At 46.5% G+C, this 18,297-nt stretch overlaps 1 protein-coding gene across 1 annotated transcript in view; it reads left to right on the top strand.

Moving 5' to 3' along the window:
• Positions 1-459: 459 nt before the first annotated feature.
• The window catches only part of SHISA9 (shisa family member 9), a 228,380-nt gene continuing 210,542 nt past the window's right edge, over positions 460-18,297 (top strand). The window contains exons 1-2 of the mRNA XM_053364911.1: positions 460-1,678; positions 13,776-13,903. Of these exons, the coding sequence (XP_053220886.1) occupies positions 1,050-1,678; positions 13,776-13,903 (757 nt within the window). The 5' untranslated portion in view covers positions 460-1,049. The remainder of the gene's footprint in view (positions 1,679-13,775; positions 13,904-18,297) is intronic.

Below are 18,297 nucleotides of genomic sequence, written 5' to 3'. Positions count from 1 at the left end.
AAACTAGTTTCTACACACACACACACACACACACACACACCCTTTCTGTTCAGATAGGCAAGAGGCGTTATCAGAGCTACAGTTACTGGGTTTTTAGTAAAAAATTACCCCAAAGTAGGCCCCCATTCCTCAAGTCTGGAGTTTGCCCACTCCTGGAATAGACTGGTTTGGAAGATGCTGGAGGAAGTGGGGGGTTGGCTGTGTCACCCCTTCGCCCCAAAAGCAAACTGGCCCAAAATCTGTTATGGATGTGCTCGCTCTGTATCTCCAAGTTGCTTGCCCCACCCGCTCAGAGCCTTTGGATCCGACCTAATTCTCTGCCCGACTGCTTTCCCACCGGCGAGGTGGGGCACACGCAAACTGTTCCTGGCTCCCATGCCAGGAAGAAGCTGCAGTCTCCTCCCCTCTCCTCCTTGCAGGAGAGGCCGGGGAGGGCGCGCGTCTTCTAGCAAGAGAGTTTCCCTGCTGGAGAACTTGGCGAGGTCTCCTCTGCCCCTTGGTGTGCGAGCTGGATGGCAGCTGGAGAGCGAAGCCAGTTGAGTCGCGTCCTCCCCTCCCTCTAGAGACACCATCGCTTCTCCATCTCCCCGCCCCTCGCAACCACCTACCGCTGCAAAACCGCTCTGCAGCCGCTGCCGCCGCCACCACCCCGCGCTCCGATTTCCCCAGAGGCTTCTTGCCCCTTCCGCTCCCCTCGCCGACCACCCTCCTCCGTGCTTTTGGACCCTCACTCATCCACGCTCGCTTTTCCTGCCTGTCTCCACGCTCCACAAGTGCCGCGCGCAGTTCACTCCCCGCGCTCTGAGGCTTCGGAAGGTGGGGGGGGGGAGAAAAAGAACAAGAGAGAGAGATTGAGAGAGAGAGAGAAGAGGTGGGACTGGCACCCCCGCCCCCCAGCTCCGCATGCTCGGCAGAGGCGGCCCTGCAAAGCTGCGCGGCCGCTAGGAGCTTCCCAGCGCGCTGAAAGCCACGGAGCTGTCCACGGTGCTGAAACCCCGCGCGGGCTGCCAGGCGAGCGGGCTCCCCGCGGTTGCCCGAGAGCCCCCTTTATGTGCAGTTCTTGGCGCATCGCAGCAGCGTCGAGCGGCTTGAGTTGCGGCGGCGGCGGCGGCGGAGACAGCCTCAGCTCGCCCGGGCTGGCGCTGAGAAGGATGAAGGGCTTCCTCCGGCTGTTCTTGAGCTACTTGGTGGCGGACCTCCTCACCCTTTTGTGCCGGGCGCAGGAAAAAGCCGGGCAGCACTTGGGCAGCATCGTGATGCTCTCCGGGGGGAACCAGAGCCGAGAAGGGGAGCAGCATGTCGACGCCTCGGAGCCGCCCCCGACCCCGGAGGAATGCAGGGGCTACTACGACGTGATGGGCCAGTGGGACCCGTCGTTCAATTGCAGCGTCCGGGAATACCCTTTCTGTTGCGGCACTTGTGGCTTTCGCTTCTGCTGCAAGTACCGGAAGGGCCGCTTGGATCAGGATATCTGCACCAACTACATCAAGCCCCCCTGGCTGAACGGGCGCAAGACGCCCAACCGCCCCGTCGACCCTTCCCACGACCCCACCCGAGACAAAACCAACCTCATCGTCTACATCATCTGCGGGGTGGTGGCTGTCATGGTATTGGTGGGCATCTTCACCAAACTGGGGCTGGAGAAAGCGCATCGACCTCAGAGGGAACACATGTCCAGGTAAGGCGAGGCTTAACCACCTTTTTTCGGATGTTGTGTGGTGGGGGCTGACCACCCGCGAACTCAACCCGAGCACAGAGGCGGCCACCTGCCCGAGTCTCTGTGCGCGTTTTGAGCCTAAGAAAGAACTCCCGCTGGCCTTAAAAGCCATGACTACAAAACCACCGTCGCTGGAGTCCCCCCGCCTCCCCACTTTCTTCAGGGCGCGCTGGTGCCCTCTCTCCCCCTCGATGGGGCATGTAAGAACCAGTAGCCACCCCCTGGTGTGTTAGCCAGATGCTTGCACAGGGATTAACGCACATGTCTTGGTGCAGCGGCGGCCGAGCAGCTCCAGATAGTGAAAAGATTGGGTGAGGGGCGCGCGCGCACAGAAGCTCACTCATGATGGAGAAGCGCAGCAACAGCAAAAAATTAACAAATGTGGCGTTTAACTCTGCTTGCGAGGTCTGCCGGTAAAACTCTCTCTCTCTCTCTCTCTCTCTCTCTCTCTCTCTCTCTCTCTCTCCACCGCTTTCCAACTGTTGCGCTTACGGGGCAAACTTCTCCGCAGTGGCTTGTAAACACTGCCTCTTTCTCTCACACACCCACCCCTTCATTTGAGCATCTCCTTGGTTTCCAGGTACAAAGCGGGCACAATCTCAGCTCGCGGGTGCATGAGCCTCCACACCTGAGAAACAGAACCTGCTCCCTAACATTGAAAGGAAAGGATGAAGCACAGCAGGGAGATTGCAGAGAAGGACCCCAGACTGAGGGTCTTGATGAGACAGAGGTTCATATAATATCTCACTTTACAATGAGGCCAACGGGGAGGTGGACTGGCGTCTCTGTGTTGTGTTGTATGCTTTGCATCTATCAAGTAACTGGCTGTTTCAGATCAAATATAACACACACACACACACACACAATGGCAAATTAAGCTGATGGGTGCTGCTCTAACCACAAGCTGGCGATCAGGCAAGTGGGCACAATCCCACTTTTGGCTGCCTCTCCCTGCCATTCTAAATACACACACGCACACACACTCCCCCCAAATTGTGTCAACAGTAGAGAATCAAAGACCCAACCCATTTGTCAAATCATTCGGTCTGTCTGATTCATTATGCTAATCCCCAACACATGAAAGCAAAACAGATGGGGAAAGACATTTGCAGATAAAATAAAAACAATTACAAAAAAGAGAGGAGAAGCAGCAGCAGCAGCAAATAGCTCTATTAAATTGATCCCAGCATAGCCAGGGGAACTTTCAAGATGAAGGCTGGAGTTGCCAGGATGCCTTCAGATGGACAGGGCTGTTTTGCTCTGGAAAGGTATAACTCAAAGGTAGTCTGGTTCCTCATCTCTCCCCGGTCTCCTCCTTTCCCCTCCCATGGACTCTGCACCTGGAGCATCTCCTTGTCCAAGATCCTGCTATTGCTTTGTGATTAACAGTCTCCCCCTGCAACGAGACACCCAAAATAGGATTCAGAATGCATCACCCGTTCTTTCACTAGCAATTATTTGCTATTTATAAACTGGCTGATGGGTGATCATTTTTACTACCAAGGAGGAGAGCAGCAGAGCACAGGAATTCGCAGGCAACCCAACATGCTGTGAATCCAGGGTTACAAGTGGAGGGGTATCCAAAAACGCCCTCCTGGGCTTGAGAAGGCTCAGCCACTAAATGAAGGCCAAGAGCAGGTGGGGAGTGAGATTCCATTCTGTCCTCTGTCCCTCGAATCTTGGCAGAGGTTTGGGCACCCTACAGCCTCTGCTTCTATAGTGCCTACGTGGACAGGTATGCTGAAAAGGTGACACAGTGACAATGAGCAGGACAACCTCTGAGCTAGGAAGGGGAGGTGATGGTTTGCCTCTGGTTAATTTGTGGCAAGTGCCTGTGCTCATCATTCAGACATTCGGTTCCATGCAAAGATTGTCTGCACAGAAGCAGGAGCCTCCCAGCAACTCCACCTATTTCCCCTTGTGGGTCTTTTACGCTTGGAACTCTCTCTCTCAGGTTCTTTAGATGGAGCTACCCAGGGAAGACCCATAGCTCAGTGCCTTTGCATGCAGAAGGACACAGGTTCAACCCCCAGCATCTCCAGGTAAGGCTGGGGAAAAACCCCTTCCTGAAACCCCAAAAACCTGCTGCCAGTCAGTGCAGATGGCACTGAACTAGATGGACCAACAGTTTGATTCCGTATAAGGCACCTTCCTATATTCCTCTTCAACTCCCTCCTTAAACCCCATCATTTATACAAATCCCATGCTTAACTTCTGCCCACCTTCCCCCAACATCTTTTCCCAACCTCAAGGAAGTCTAAATATCCTGGAAAGGGGAAAATTAGGCATTATAAATAGTGGTCTTCAGATATCTGAGAGAGATGGGGCTAATTCATCCCCAGTTAATCTGGAGTATAGGACTCAAACCAACAGATTCACATCCCAGCAAAGCAAATGGCAACTAAACATTAGGAAATATGTCCTGGTGATAAAAGCTGTTCAGCGTTGGAATAGAGTATTTCAGGAGGTGAGGGTTTCTCCTTCATGAAAGGTGCTCTTTTTTGCAGAATTTGGATGGCTGCTTATCAGTGATGCTGAACTCATGGATTTTCTACAGATAAACTCTGAGGTCTCTTCTAACTCTAGAATTCCATGCATTTGCCCCATTTTTCCCTTTATTGCTTTTGCCACACTTCTCTTTCCCTTCTCACCTATCTTCTTCCTACTAGCAAAGCTTCATTGGGGACAGCTGCCTTTTTGTGTGTGTGCTTATTCTATAAAGTTGTCATATATATATATGACAAATATTGCATGCCCTAAACTGCTAGTTTATTCATGCAACAGAGCAGCTGGGATTGAGGACACTTCAGCAGTGAGATGGTTGCCAGAGTGATTCTCAAGGACGAAGATACATAGGAAAACGTGTCCAATGAATGTACCATTTTTGGATAAGCCAATAGCTCATAGGAGAGCACATGGAATGAATGCAGAAGGTTTTGTGTTTGAACCTTAGTATATCTAGCTGAAAGGGACCCCAGGTTGTTTCTTTAAACGGAATCACAGGTCCTTTTCTGCCTGAGACCTGGAAAGCTGCTACTGGTCAGCATACACAGCTATAGCCTATATGTACAAATTGTCTGATCTAGTATAAAGCAGCTTTTAATGTTCATTAATGTTTGCTCAGGAGCAATTCTCTGGGCTGAAACTTCTGCAAAGCAACTGGGGTCCTCTATTGACAAGTTTTCCTGGCACATCTCTACGCACTTACAACTGCTGGAATTACTCCAGGAGTCATCGCTGGGCGGCAAAGGGGTCCACAGTAGCTCCCAATACTCCTCATTCCTTAGAGAAGGTGCTTATAATTACCTTTCTCATTGATCCTCATCCAAACTTAAACGTCTTACCTGTTTCAAATGCTGTTGAAGGAGGGAAGCTGTACGGTGTTCACTAAGAGAAATCATAATCCCTCAACTCCCTGTTGCTCATCTAACAGTGGTACGAAAGTTTCTGGTGAGATCTTGCTACTTAAGCTAATGGATGAGATTCATAAGGGGACGTGTTTCAAACCCCTTCTGGCCAGCATCTGTCAAGATTAAATGGCTAGTCCTCAACAAGGTCCTCTATTGTTGCAGATTAGTTCATGATATTTGAACTCCACAGTGCTCTTTTGTTACCTGGTCTCCAAACTTAGGACCAGAAGCAGCTGATGAAAAGAGAATGATATGATGGAAGGGAAGGGGCAGAATCAGATGCCTGCTTGGTATATATTCATGAAAAATAACCAGGTGGGAAGACTTTAAAGATTTCTGGTGGGGGTGGGGAGTGAATTCAGGGGACAATTATCCAACGAGCTTAGGAAGGCATAGGACACTTGCCACCAGGAATTCATTGTAATTAAGTAAAACAGGAATGTTACACATTTTCAATAGAGGAGAGGGACAAATACTGGTGTCATCAAGGCAGCACTTTGGGACAGATGTCCCAGGGCAATGCTCAGCAGAATGAGCAGTGCTGGTGTACCACAAGGAGAAAGAAATTAAGCAACACACATTATCTTCTAAAGAGGAGTTCCCATTTGACCATTAAGTCAAGATTGTAAAAGTACCTAACTCCACTGTTGAGGACAAAAATATTGTATCCATGACTATGTTAACATTCCCTTTGCTGTTCTATCTGGCTCTTCCATCTACTTCGCTCCATTCATTTTGTGTGGCCCAAAGACTTTGGGGGATAGAAGTGAAATACTCTGGCTTGTCCCACTGAACTAGGTCACATTTAAAGCACTCTGCTACCACTTTAAACAGTCATGGTTCCACCAAAAGAATCTTGGGAACAGTAGTTTGTTAAGGGTTCGGAGAGTTCCCAAGAGACACCTATTGCCTTCACAAAGCTACAATTCTCAGAGGCTCCACAGAGTGTGTGACAGAGGCAAGGGGCCAGGAGATTGACCCAGCAGAGGGGACCAGTGATTTATGGGGTTTGGCGTCTGTCACAAGGCAGAAGCAAGGGCAGGGGGAGGGGGAGGAGGAAGAGTCAGAACATTCTGCGATGGAGGAAGGCACGTGGAATGTGGTGGAAGATGCAGAGGCTGTTCCAGTGACAGACGGGTCAGTAGATTGCTCGCCTTTCCCTGCCCTACTGTCTCCTAGAACCAGAAGGGGCTTGAAGTGGGACAACTTCCATGCCAAAAAAGACTTGGGTTGCAGGTGTGCAACCTGTCAGGGCAGGGTATATAAACTGGCAGAGAGGAGGGCAACCTTTTGGTGCAGATCTGAGGGACAGCCGTCTTGTTGCCAGAAGTGTGTGTGTGTGTGTATGCACGCACGCACGCACACATCTGGAGCACTGTGGGAGTTGCTGTAAGTGCTTGTTTTGTCAATGAAGACTGAACTATCAGACATATGCCTTCCTTAGCTGGGTGGGCCAGGAGAGGCATATAACTAGCCCCTGGAAGAATAAATTGCTGGACTAAATGAGGCTTTGACCTGATCAAACAGGCTCTGCTTATATTTCCTCCCAGTAAGCAGCAGGAATAAAATCAATCAACGTCCAAGACTGGCCTGTGGTTGATTTGAAATCAATGTTTATCCTTGCTCAGAAAAGTAGCATTAAAAAAAAAGAAACTTTAATAACAGGAATTTAATAATGGAACTTTAGCTGTGAACTGCGATAAGCGATCCTTTTAGCTCAGTCATGTGCATGCTTACTCAGAAGTTGACTTCAGTGGCACTTTCTTCCTTGCAGCAGCTGAAAGATTGTCTTAGTGGCGATCTGCGATAAGAGAATGAGGAAGTCCATGACAGAAGCAATGAAGTGTTTCAGGAGATTGGAAGGGAAGTTGAAGCTCTTGCGGAATAAACACAACAGATGGGGAATGGGATGGCTGGTGCATGGATCAATCTGTACACCAGAGTTGCAAATGTGTTTAAGAATCGTTCACTCTCTCCACCATAACTCCACCCCAATCAATAGTCAGACAATACCTTTATTGGGACCTTTATTGGGACCAGTCAAACTGTCCCAAAATAGGGACCAAACTTTTGAATTCTCCAAAACTATTCATCAGGACGTGGGTGGCGCTGTGGGGATGCAGGTGGCGCTGTGGGTAAAAGCCTCAGTGCCTAGGGCTTGCCGATCGAAAGGTCGGCGGTTCGAATCCCCGCGGCGGGGTGCGCTCCCGTTGCTTGGTCCCAGCGCCTGCCAACCTAGCAGTTTGAAAGCACCCCCAGGTGCAAGTAGATAAATAGGGACCGCTTACTGGCGGGAAGGTAAACGGCGTTTCCGTGTGCTGCGCTGGTTCGCCAGATGCAGCTTTGTCACACTGGCCACGTGACCCGGAAGTGTCTCCGGACAGCGCTGGCCCCCGGCCTCTTAAGTGAGATGGGCGCACAACCCTAGAGTCTGTCAAGACTGCCCCGTACGGGCAGGGGTACCTTTACCTTTACCTTTATTCATCAGGTGGGATGTTAAGCAAAACTCAGGCATAGGTACTGCACTTTCATGCAGCAAGCCAAGGCAATGGCCTCATTCGTAAGAACAGAATACGAACCTGCTGGATCAGGCCAATGGCCCAACTCTTCCAGAATCCTGTTTCCACAGTGGCCAACCAGATGGGAAACCCGCAAGCAGGGACATGAGCACAACAGCACCAGCTGGTATTCAGGGGCATACTGCCTCCAACAGTGAAGGCAGAACATAGCCATGGTGGCTACGAACCAGCAAGCCTTGTTCTCCATGAATTTGTCTAATCCTCTTTTAATGCCATCCAGGTTGGTTGCCACCATTGTCTCCTGCGTCGATGTGTGTGATTAGCATCCCCTGGGCTCCTGCTCACTTAACTCACTGGTCATTGCTGCTGCTGCCCTTCTACTTAGGCACGGCTACTGAATGGGCTGATGGGACCCCCTTCCTCAGTGCAGGCAGAGAGGCCACCAGGGCTGCTGCCAGCAAAATGGTTCAAAAGTAAGCACAGTGGTGGTGGTGGGACGAGGAGGGGACGAGTGAAAGTGACAGTGGTGAGAGAATCTGCATTGGTATTCTGCTGGCTTTGGAAGAGGCACACATTTACACAAGCATTCCCTTGACCTGAGTCTCCTGTTTTAATGGCTGGGCTTTTAAAAATTACATTGCTTTATTGCATATTTTAATTGTGGATGTTTATATTTTAATAGGTTTGTTTTATGGTGTTTTTAAATTACCCTTGTTGGTTTTAATGTTAGTGGAAATGGTTTTTATGTTTTGAAGACCACATAGAAACCCATTTGGTATATCAATCAATCAATCAATCAATCAATCAATCAATCAATCAATCAATCAATGATAACAGGAGTGGGGTGTAGCAACAGCAGAGTTTGCTTCCTAAGAAGGAGCAATGTCTTGCCCCATCCCTGATGGCGGGGATGTGGGGAGAGGAAAGAGAGGGGGGAAAGTTGGTTTGGGGTAATATAAAACTTGCATAAGATTTACCACCTAAATCTAAATAAGTCCACTACAGTGATACCTTGGTATTCAAACGGCTTGGCTCCCGAACAAATCTGCTCCTCAACACTACAAACCTGGAAGTGAGTGTTCCGGTTTGTGAATGTTTTTCAGAAGCTGAACGTCCAGCGCGGCTTCTGCAGCTTCCGATTGAGTGCAGGAAGCTCCTGCAGCCAATGGGAAGCAACGCCTTGGTTTTTGAACCAGTTTGGGAGTCAAACAGATATCCTTGATATCCTTGATATCTAGTTTTTTATTTGTGTATAATTTTGGGTACAATCTATTGTAGTGCTAAGGAGATCATTCTGGCAGTGTGAGCATTTCTGCTTGCTTGGTGAAATGAACTCCCCTCTCTTTCCCCTCCCCCCATGCACTGTTCTGGGGGCACTCCTCACCCCCCACAGAGCTGATACGGGTGAGGCGTGGGGTTACTTGTGGAGTTGGGAGAGGTCGGAAAGCCCCATTGCATAAGCAAGAGTCCTTGTATTGGCTTTGGCTAGTGAAAAACATGAGCTGACTTCAGCCCCTAGTTTGCATGTAGTTAGGTAGGGAGGAGTATTCATTCACAGGAGACCCCACTGGCAACTTACGTAAATCAGGGATGGGGAGCTTGTGGTCCTTTTGCTGTTGTCCAATTGCCAGTGATGATGAGAGTTGTAATCCAACAAAAACAGGAAGTTTCCCATTGCCGCTATAGATTCTCTAACCAGATTGCAAGCCAGTGTAGCACAGTGACTATGAATATTAGCAGGAAACAACAAAGCTCCTAGTTTGAAAGCCCATGAATTAATTCCCCAGGAACAAGTTGAGATATTGTTTCAGGAATTGCATCCACAGACGGCATCTAAAATGTGGATGTTCTACACATGTCACACTTGGCTGGGAGTCTCTGGCCACTCATATGCATGTGTTTGGGTTTCAAGAAGCAGGCACACATTTTGATGATGCCCATGCTATTTGGTTTCTTGCAGTAATTGTATTGTGCAAGTGGTCTTCTGCTAGGCTGCGATGGCCTCCTTGTCTCAGCTCCCCAATTTGCAAGTTTGTTCTGTTTCCAGTCTTCAAGCTGGGAGTGCTGTTGCTAATGTAGCCAAAACATATTGCTTATATTGGATTCCTATTGTATGTTAGCTCAACGAACAAGACATTCTTCCAAGTTTTCTTCAGCCATTCTCCCGCTGTTGGAGGTTTTTTGTTTCTCCAAAACTGAGTAATGCAGTTATTGTTACTAAGGTTTCTAAAGCTGAAGAGGTTTGCACCATTAAAATGAATTACGTCTCTCTGTTGTCCCAGTGCAATAAATCAACTCAAAAAACAACAACACCTGCCCATCTTCTGCTTAGAAACGTGATGGGGAAATGCACCAAAATGCATCCCAAACAGAGCAGGTGCGGAGTTGTGGCTCAGATCGCCACGTTGGCCATGAAGCTCACTGGTTGACCTTGGGCCAGTCACTGCCGCTCAGCACAACCTACCTCACAGGGTTGTTGTGGGGATTAAATGAGGAAGGGGGAGAACCATGGACACTGCCTTGAGTTCATTGGAGGAAAAGGGTAGGATGTAAATGCAATAAATAATAAAGTGAGGGGCAAATGGTTAATGGGAAGGTGTATAACCATCACACAAACAAACTAAGAGAAATTCAGGAGGAAATGTTGCTTGCCATATGACAGCCTTGGAAGCAAAGAATCAAGAGGAATGCTCAATAGTCAAACACAGTCTAACCTCCGCTTAAGTGAATCAGGATGAATGCTCAATAAACAGGTCATTAGATTTGCCACATTTCTGCTTCCTGCCTCCCTGTCCCAGCACGCAGCTGTCTCCAGCATTTTTGTAAAATATATGCAGCTACCTTAAGCTTTGGCCATTTCCCCTGTATCAAAAATCCTCTCTGAACCAACTGGATCTGTGTGCTGTGTGTGTGTGTGTGTGTGTGTGTGTGTGTGTGTGTGTGTGTGCTTTTTGTGGATTATTCAGGATCAGTCTATAACTTGAGGCTGTATTGGGATAATATTCCCCTCTTAGGAGCCTATTAATGTGCACAGCTCTTTGGGATCTTTGCTAGCTGCAAGTTTTTCCTCTGCTATGTAGGCCAGCTCTGCAGTGGCGGGTCTTGAAGATTTGCTTCTTATTGAAGTGTCATTTCAAAATGCCCAAACTCATTCTGGCTACCTGCTCTTACAAATCTTCCTCCTTCTTCTTTTTTAACTGGATCAAGAAAGCACAACCTTCTCCTCTCAATTTTTTTAAATAAAAAGAACCTGGTGATCAGAAATCCATCTGACATTTAAATGACATAATACTGCCCCACAGTCAAGAATCACTGAGTATCATGTGTAATTAGCTCGCCATGCACATTAAAAGAGACTTCCAACAGTCTGAGAGTAAAAAGAAAAAAATCTGGATTAATTTTCTCCTCCCCTTTTTGCTGCACGTTTCTGTCAGTAGAATCCAGACTTGGTTAGTGGTTATATAATCTATGCTATCTAGAAGGGCCCAGCCAGACCAGGGACCCTGGCATGGTTTAAATCAGTGGTTCCTAAAGCTTTTTTTTTTGGGTGGGGTGATCATTGCCCCTTGGTTCTATAAATCCACCCCCAGTGCCCCCTACCCTATAAAAAGCATAACCAGAACAGCAGTCAGCATGACCCACTAAGGGAGATAAAGGTAAAGGTAAAGGGACCCCTGACCATTAAGTCTAGTCATGGCAGACTCTGGGGTTATCTCGGCGCTCATCTCTCTTTACTGGCCGAGGGAGCCAGCTTACAGCTTCCGGGTGATGTGGCCAGCATGACTAAGCCGCTTCTGGCGAACCAGAGCAGTGCACGGAAACGCCGTTTACCTTCCTGCCGGAGCAGTACCTATTTATCTACTTGCACTTTGACATGTTTTTGAACTGATAGGTTGGCAGGAGCAGGGACCGAGCAACGGGAGCTCACCCTGTTGTAGGGATTCGAACCGCTGACCTTCTGATTGGCAAGTCCTAGGCTCTGTGGTTTAACTCACAGTGCCACCCGCGTCACTGAGGGAGATAATAACACAATAAAATTTAAAACAGTCACAATCAATTCACATTTATTCAAAGTCCAATTAAAACTATTTCATGTAATTAATTCAACATACTGATGAACTTGATCCAGTGATAACAGCTTTTCAAAGTCTGATAGTTATTTACATCTCCAGTGCCCCTTTGCTTGCTACCTGCTTGCCTCTTAGCGGACCTGGTAATTTTTTGGGAGCCACTGGTTTAAATCATAGGTCTCCAGTCAGTGGGTCAGGACCCACAGGTGCGTTGTGAGGCCACACCAGATGGGTGTCAGCAAAGCTGTTGCCAACATGTTGGATTCCATCTTAGGCTGATCAGACCAAAGGAGCACTACAGGACCAGGACATGTTCTGATGAGATGCTCATTTTATCAATTTCCATGAGTGCTGGAGTATGGCAGGAGAAAGCTATGAGCCATTTTTTAAATAGATATATATTTCTGGGAAATCACATACTCATTCCTTTCCCCTGCCATATTGCAGGACTGGTTTTCATTTAGTAGTAATCTTAGGGGGGACCTCATAAAAACTAGGCTGCCCAAAGTGATTTATTCCCAACTAGGAATGGGGAAGAAATTTGATTTTAAAGGCAAACCTAACCTAACTAGCACTTTCTTTCTGAAACAATACACAGACTCAAACACAGCCATCTTTGGAAACTCACACTTCTGCAGATGTTGCAAGTAATATGTACAACTAGGTATACACCAGGGTAAAGTGTGCATACGATACTGAAAATACCATACTCAGAAGGATCATGTTAGGGAAAGTTGCTTTGCAAGATGTGTATATTAGGAAAAACGGCAAAGAAAAATGTGTATATCAGGAGAAATTTGCACAAAAATGCTGATGAATTTCCTTGAGGATTTTTTTTTTGGGGGGGGGGGAATCAAGCTGATGCAGAATTGTGGAGAACTGAACTGAGGAAATGTGAAGCCAAGAGAAACTGAAATGGACAGATTCGCCCATCCTTGTGCCTGTAGAGTTTGCCCAACTTTGCCAGCTGTGTCACAGTTGCTGTAGGTGGTGAAGTTGGAGAACATCTCACCCATTTCTGTCAGCACAAAGTGGGGTGGAGTATGGAGAAATTCTACTGGAGGCAGAATTCTGGGTGCTTTAGAAACAAACCCACGAGAATCCAGAATGTGGGAAAGATATAGCTTCAGATGACATCATGAAATCAAATCAGCATGAAGGTGGTATATTCGCTTGGGAGTCTTGGGAGCGGGCCTCATCCAAAAGTGTTTACACCTCCAGCAAAACCACAAAACAGACAGAAGTAGCATTTGCAAAGTATGTGTGTGTTTGTGTTCATGGACTCTTCCCCTGAGTCCTCACTGCGGAAAGGAACATTCTAAAAAGAAGCTTCCACTGCTCTGATAACAAGTTGTAGCCACCACAAACTGTTGCAGTATATCTTCCCACTCAAATATGAATACTCCTGTCCAGGGTTCCAGCCAGCCATGTGTGAACTCCTCAAGCATGACATTCTACTGTTTCTCTGGTTTTCTTTCCCATCATTCCATATCTCCTGGAGTTGACGGAGCACCCTCAGTCTTCATTGTATGCCTTTTTTAAAAAAGGAATTTCAAAAAACCCTTTTGTGTGTGTGTGTTTTTTATTTCTTGTATCTCAAGTTGGTTGATACCTCCATTTTGTTTTTAGTGGTTTAGTTTGGGCTTCTGTCCTGTTGGCATGGGCTCACAAAGTTTGCTGTTAGTGGGAAGGGATCCACCAAAATTAAAATTTAAGAGTCTATTTCCAGAGCAGGAGAGAGAGAGAGAAAAGTTTGGATTTGATATCCTGCTTTATCACTACCCTAAGGAGTCTCAAAGCGGCTAACATTCTCCTTTCCCTTCCTCCCCCACAACAAACACTCTGTGAGGTGAGTGGGGCTGAGAGACTTCAGAGAAGTGTGACTAGCCCAAGGTCACCCACCAGCTGCATGTGGAAGAGTGGGGAATCGAACCTGGTTCACCAGATTACGAGTCTACCGCTCTTAACCACTGCACCACACTGGAGAGAGGGGGAGAGAGCGCCAAAGGTTTTATGGAAGGCTGCATCTAACTCTTTCCCCTTTCCCACCATTCTTTAGGGCTCTTGCTGATGTTATGAGACCAGAAGCTCCCTGCACAACAGACCACATGGAACGAGATCTCAACATTGTGGTCCACGTGCAGCACTATGAGAACATGGAAACGAGACCTCCTGCAAACAACTTGCGTGAGTTGCATTGTCTTGGTTTTTGCTTGGTCACGGTCAGAGATGTTTACAGCTGTGGGAGCCAGGCAACGGGTTCTTGCCAAGGAGAAAGGATCTTTTATTGCCTTGTCACTGAATTCGATAGCAGTAAAGGCTATGCCTTGGCAGTCAGCAAATGCTTTCAGAGTCTGGATTTCACTTTTTGTTTGTTTGGCTGTTGTTCCTCTGCCCCCAATATTTTCATCCCCTTCTGAAAGAGTTAGCTTGAAACATTTATGCAATAGTTTGTTCTTGGTTTTATGCTTCACCTCAGAAGGACAAAAGGGGGGGAACCCTCATGCAGCATATTCATTTGGAAGTAGGTCTCAGTAGGTTGTGCCCACTGCTAAGCCTACTCTGAGTAGGCCCACTGAATTCAGTGGACATGACTAATGGGCCCATTCATTTCAGTTGGTCTACTCTGAGTAGGACATAGTTGATGGGACCGACTCCCAAGGAGTCAGCTGCTGCCAAAGCCAGAATTAACAGAGGACTCGACACTTTGCAAAGTTATCAAAAGAAGGATTATGGATTTTGGCTCAAAGAAGGATATTTGCTGGGAGGCCAGAGCTGAAGTAATGTAGAGATATCCCTCAGGCAGTGGAAAGGTTTATGATGTGCTGCTGTGCATCTTCAGTGTATAAATCGTACTTTAAAATGAGGATATTATACACTTGGATCTTCATGTGGACAGATCTTGCTGCTGCTTTCTCTGCCAGACTGTTGGGGGATATTCTCTGTCCCCCACTATAAGGATGAAAAATGTGTCTGGCAGGGCAATCCTATGCATGCCTACTCAGAAGTAAGTCTGGCCAAATTCAGTAAGATTTACTCATAGGTAAGTACATATAGTGTAAGTACATACATTTGTGTTTCAGCAGTGGGAGGAGAGGGAAGTGGGATTGGGGCATGCATTAAACCCTTTGAAGGATCAAGACCATCCTTTTTATATGTTTGTATGCTTGCTGTTGCCACGTTTGGGCAAAACATCTGCTGGAGAAAAGTATTTACATGATTACATAAAGCTAACACTTTGAAATGTCTTAGAAGACTGCATTTTTTTGACAGTTCAGCAATGATGCTTGAATGTATTTATGCCTAAAGTAGGAGAAAGTTTCTAATAGCCAAGTTTCAGTTTCATCAAACAAAAGCTTCCATGCCATTTTTTTCCCTATCAGCAAATGCAAGCAAGAAAAATGCATTTGGTAGTGGAAAAACATTTTATATAATTATATTTGGGGAGAAGATGGAGCAGTACAAAAGAATGGTGGCTGGCGATGACTGCTCCAGCCCACTTGGTGTTATTCAACTTCCAAGAATATCTCAGGCAAGAATGTAAATGGAAGGTCATGAGATCAAAAATTTGACATGAGTGTTTAGACCCTCGGTGCACTGAGTTCTTTTTTAAAATTGGAAATTGCTCTTTAATGTATTTATGGCAAATGGCAAGTGGCAAAATGCTTATTTGGGCAATTTATTCATTAGCTTTTCAGGACCTCGTGAAATGTTTTATGTTGGGGGAGGGGAGGGTTGTTTTGCTGATAATGTCAAAGTTGTTTCAAGCAGTTTCTTAACAAATACTCCCCTCCACCCCATAATAAGAAATCTCGAATGGTGTCAGTCTTTGAAGTGTAATATGAACACTTCCCCATACAAGTCCTTGTGGTTGGAATCGGCGATTTTGTCAAAGTTTGTGATGAAGGTGGGTTGTGATGTTGTGAGAGTGGGTTCTGCAAATGTGATGCAGCTCCCTGTTTGAAACCACTGACCTTAGGCTCTATCTGTATCTGTCTTAAGTTGGCTGACAGTAGGTGCCTGTTGGTTAAAACGTATGTGGAATGTGCAATTGATGGTGCAAGATGATGGACAGGCATTATTGGAGATGGAATTGCATAGTAGCTAAAGGCCATTGTGGAACATGGAGATATACGCTTGTTGAAGAGGTACGTCTTATGACATGAGAAATGACTGCAACCTTGGTTGTCCCCCCTGCTCAGAAAACTGCCTCTATTGCTCTGTTTTGTGGGTTTTTCTTACATACCACATGTATGGTTCCACTGATGATGACAGGTAGAACAGGAGTAGCCAACATGGTGTCATCCAGGTGCTTTGGACTACATCTCACATCATCCCTGGCCATTGGCCACACTGACAGGGCCTGATGGGAACTGTAGTCCAACAACATCTGCTACCAACACATCAGCTACCACTGATGCATAATATCATGCTTTTGTTTTCAACTTACATGCAGTTGGGATGGATCGTGTTCAGGTTTCACTTTATACCTTTTCCATTCATATTCCTTTCCTCCCTAACCTCTGCCCACTGTCCGATTCCTCTCTTTTCCTACCCACTCAATAATTAGATCTTTCCTCCCAGATCATAACACCTCTCTCACCACACAACCCTTTCCCTTCCCTTCACTCCCCCACCCATTGTCCTCAAAGAAATATTTCTTTGTATTTGAAATCCTAGCTTGCTCCAAATCCCAGGACACTGGTAGCAGTATTACTCCCTTCCATGCCAAACTGGTTTAGCCAGTTGAGATGGGAATTATGCGTGTTCAGTTTTCAGTGTGTGGTTGGGTGTGTATGTCCTTGCAAGCATGGTTTTCCATGTGGACAGAGATGGAAGCAGTACAACTTTTTACATTTGCCTTGAATGAAAACCTGCGTTTTATTTTTTTTACATTACTGCATTTCGTAATCCAGCAGATGGCAAAGTTCCAAAATCAGTAAAGCAGAGCTGGGAAGCTTTCAAGGGACCGCATGACAGTGGTAGTTGGGGCCAATGCAGAAGTGTGCAGGTACAATGCAAAAAGTAGTGAGGCTGCACTCACATTCTCTTTTGCGCACATCCATGCACATTAGGGGTAGCCAATATGGTGCCCTCTAATGATACTGTTGGGCTTTTATTCCCATCATCCCTGACCATTGGCTATTCTGGCTGGGCCAGAATAGCCAATAGCCAATAGGCTATTCTGTGCCAATAGGCTATTCTGGGCCAGAATAGCCAATAGGAGTGGGAGTTTAATTATACCTGGAGGGCTACTCTCTCTCTCCCTCTCTCTGTCATCCATTGTCACATAAAACACACAGCAATTCATTCATTATCTATTTTTCTCTCACCCGCACATCTCCAGACTCTCACTCCTCCTGCCCCCTGCTATTAAGTGTGAATATTGCTAGGAGGCTCTTCGCAGATCTAATCACCATGGGTGGCATTTTGCATGGAAACAGGATTCACAGCACACTGCAATGGGTTAACCCTTCCTATACAGTGCTTTTTCCCCTGGGGGTATTCAAGGGTATGCAGTACTAGCACCCCACCCCCTTTCGAAAAAAGGTTAAAAGTCTTGCACTCACTATAACAACTTCATAGTGAGTACTGGCACACGCACCCTCCCCTTTAAAACAAGCACTGCCTATGGCCTATCGGTTTTCAGTGCTGTTGGCATCTTCGAAACTGTGGGGGGAATTATTGGATTATTTTTTACAGAAAACTAAACCCATAACCGTTGTTTATAAATGCTTTATGGATTTTGGTGGGAGTTCAGGAACTTGTACAACAGGGATGTGTGGAACAAGGAATTATACAGCCGAAACAATGGAAAAATTGCTTTAGAATCCATATGGAATGTTTCCTAGTACCTGAAATTGAGATTGATCCAATTATTATTTGGAGTATATTGGATTCCACAGAATTTGTGTAGGAAGCCACTGTTGAATACAGAGAGATGTTGGAGGTGTAATGCTAAGGATGCCTCTTTGAGGCATATGATGGAGGGGGGTGTTCAGTGATTTATTCCTTTTGGTTTGAAGCTGCTACTCATGTAAATTTTGTATTGTTGAAATCCTTGATATTTGCAGATGTTCGTGTACTTTTAACTGCATCCTTTTTCCCCTTATTAAATTGCAAATATTTTTTTAAAATCATCATCATGATAAAATCTCCCTACCTAGTTGAAACCCTCACCCCCCCCAAAACAGCCACTACCTTTCACAATAATTAGGTTTGAAATAGTCTCCCTTCAGAACCAAATAACAGGCTGTTTTCAAGCCTAATGAGGCCATGAATTGAGGAGAGGGATGCACAGGTAGATGAAGAGGCCACAGGAACCTGTGGTTCCCTGAAATAGAGGCAATGCAGTGCATTGGGTGGTTTCGACCCAGAATTTGCAGAAGCTGAATTTCTAAAGCATCCTTATTTTATTTTATTGTCATACCGATACGTCAAGAAGCAGATCAAAGGTGTGTTTTTTGGACATGCATATAGTCTAGAAACAAAACAAAGCAAGGCAAAATGTTGACACTGCAATATACCTGCAGTCTTGCCAAGGAATCAAAATGAACTGGAACTGAAAATGGAAAGGGGAG

The sequence above is a fragment of the Podarcis raffonei genome, chromosome 14 (genome assembly GCF_027172205.1).
Source record: "Podarcis raffonei isolate rPodRaf1 chromosome 14, rPodRaf1.pri, whole genome shotgun sequence".
NCBI lineage: Eukaryota > Metazoa > Chordata > Lepidosauria > Squamata > Lacertidae > Podarcis > Podarcis raffonei.
Note: the sequence above shows the minus strand (reverse complement) of the source record. Positions and strands in the feature narration are given on the sequence as shown.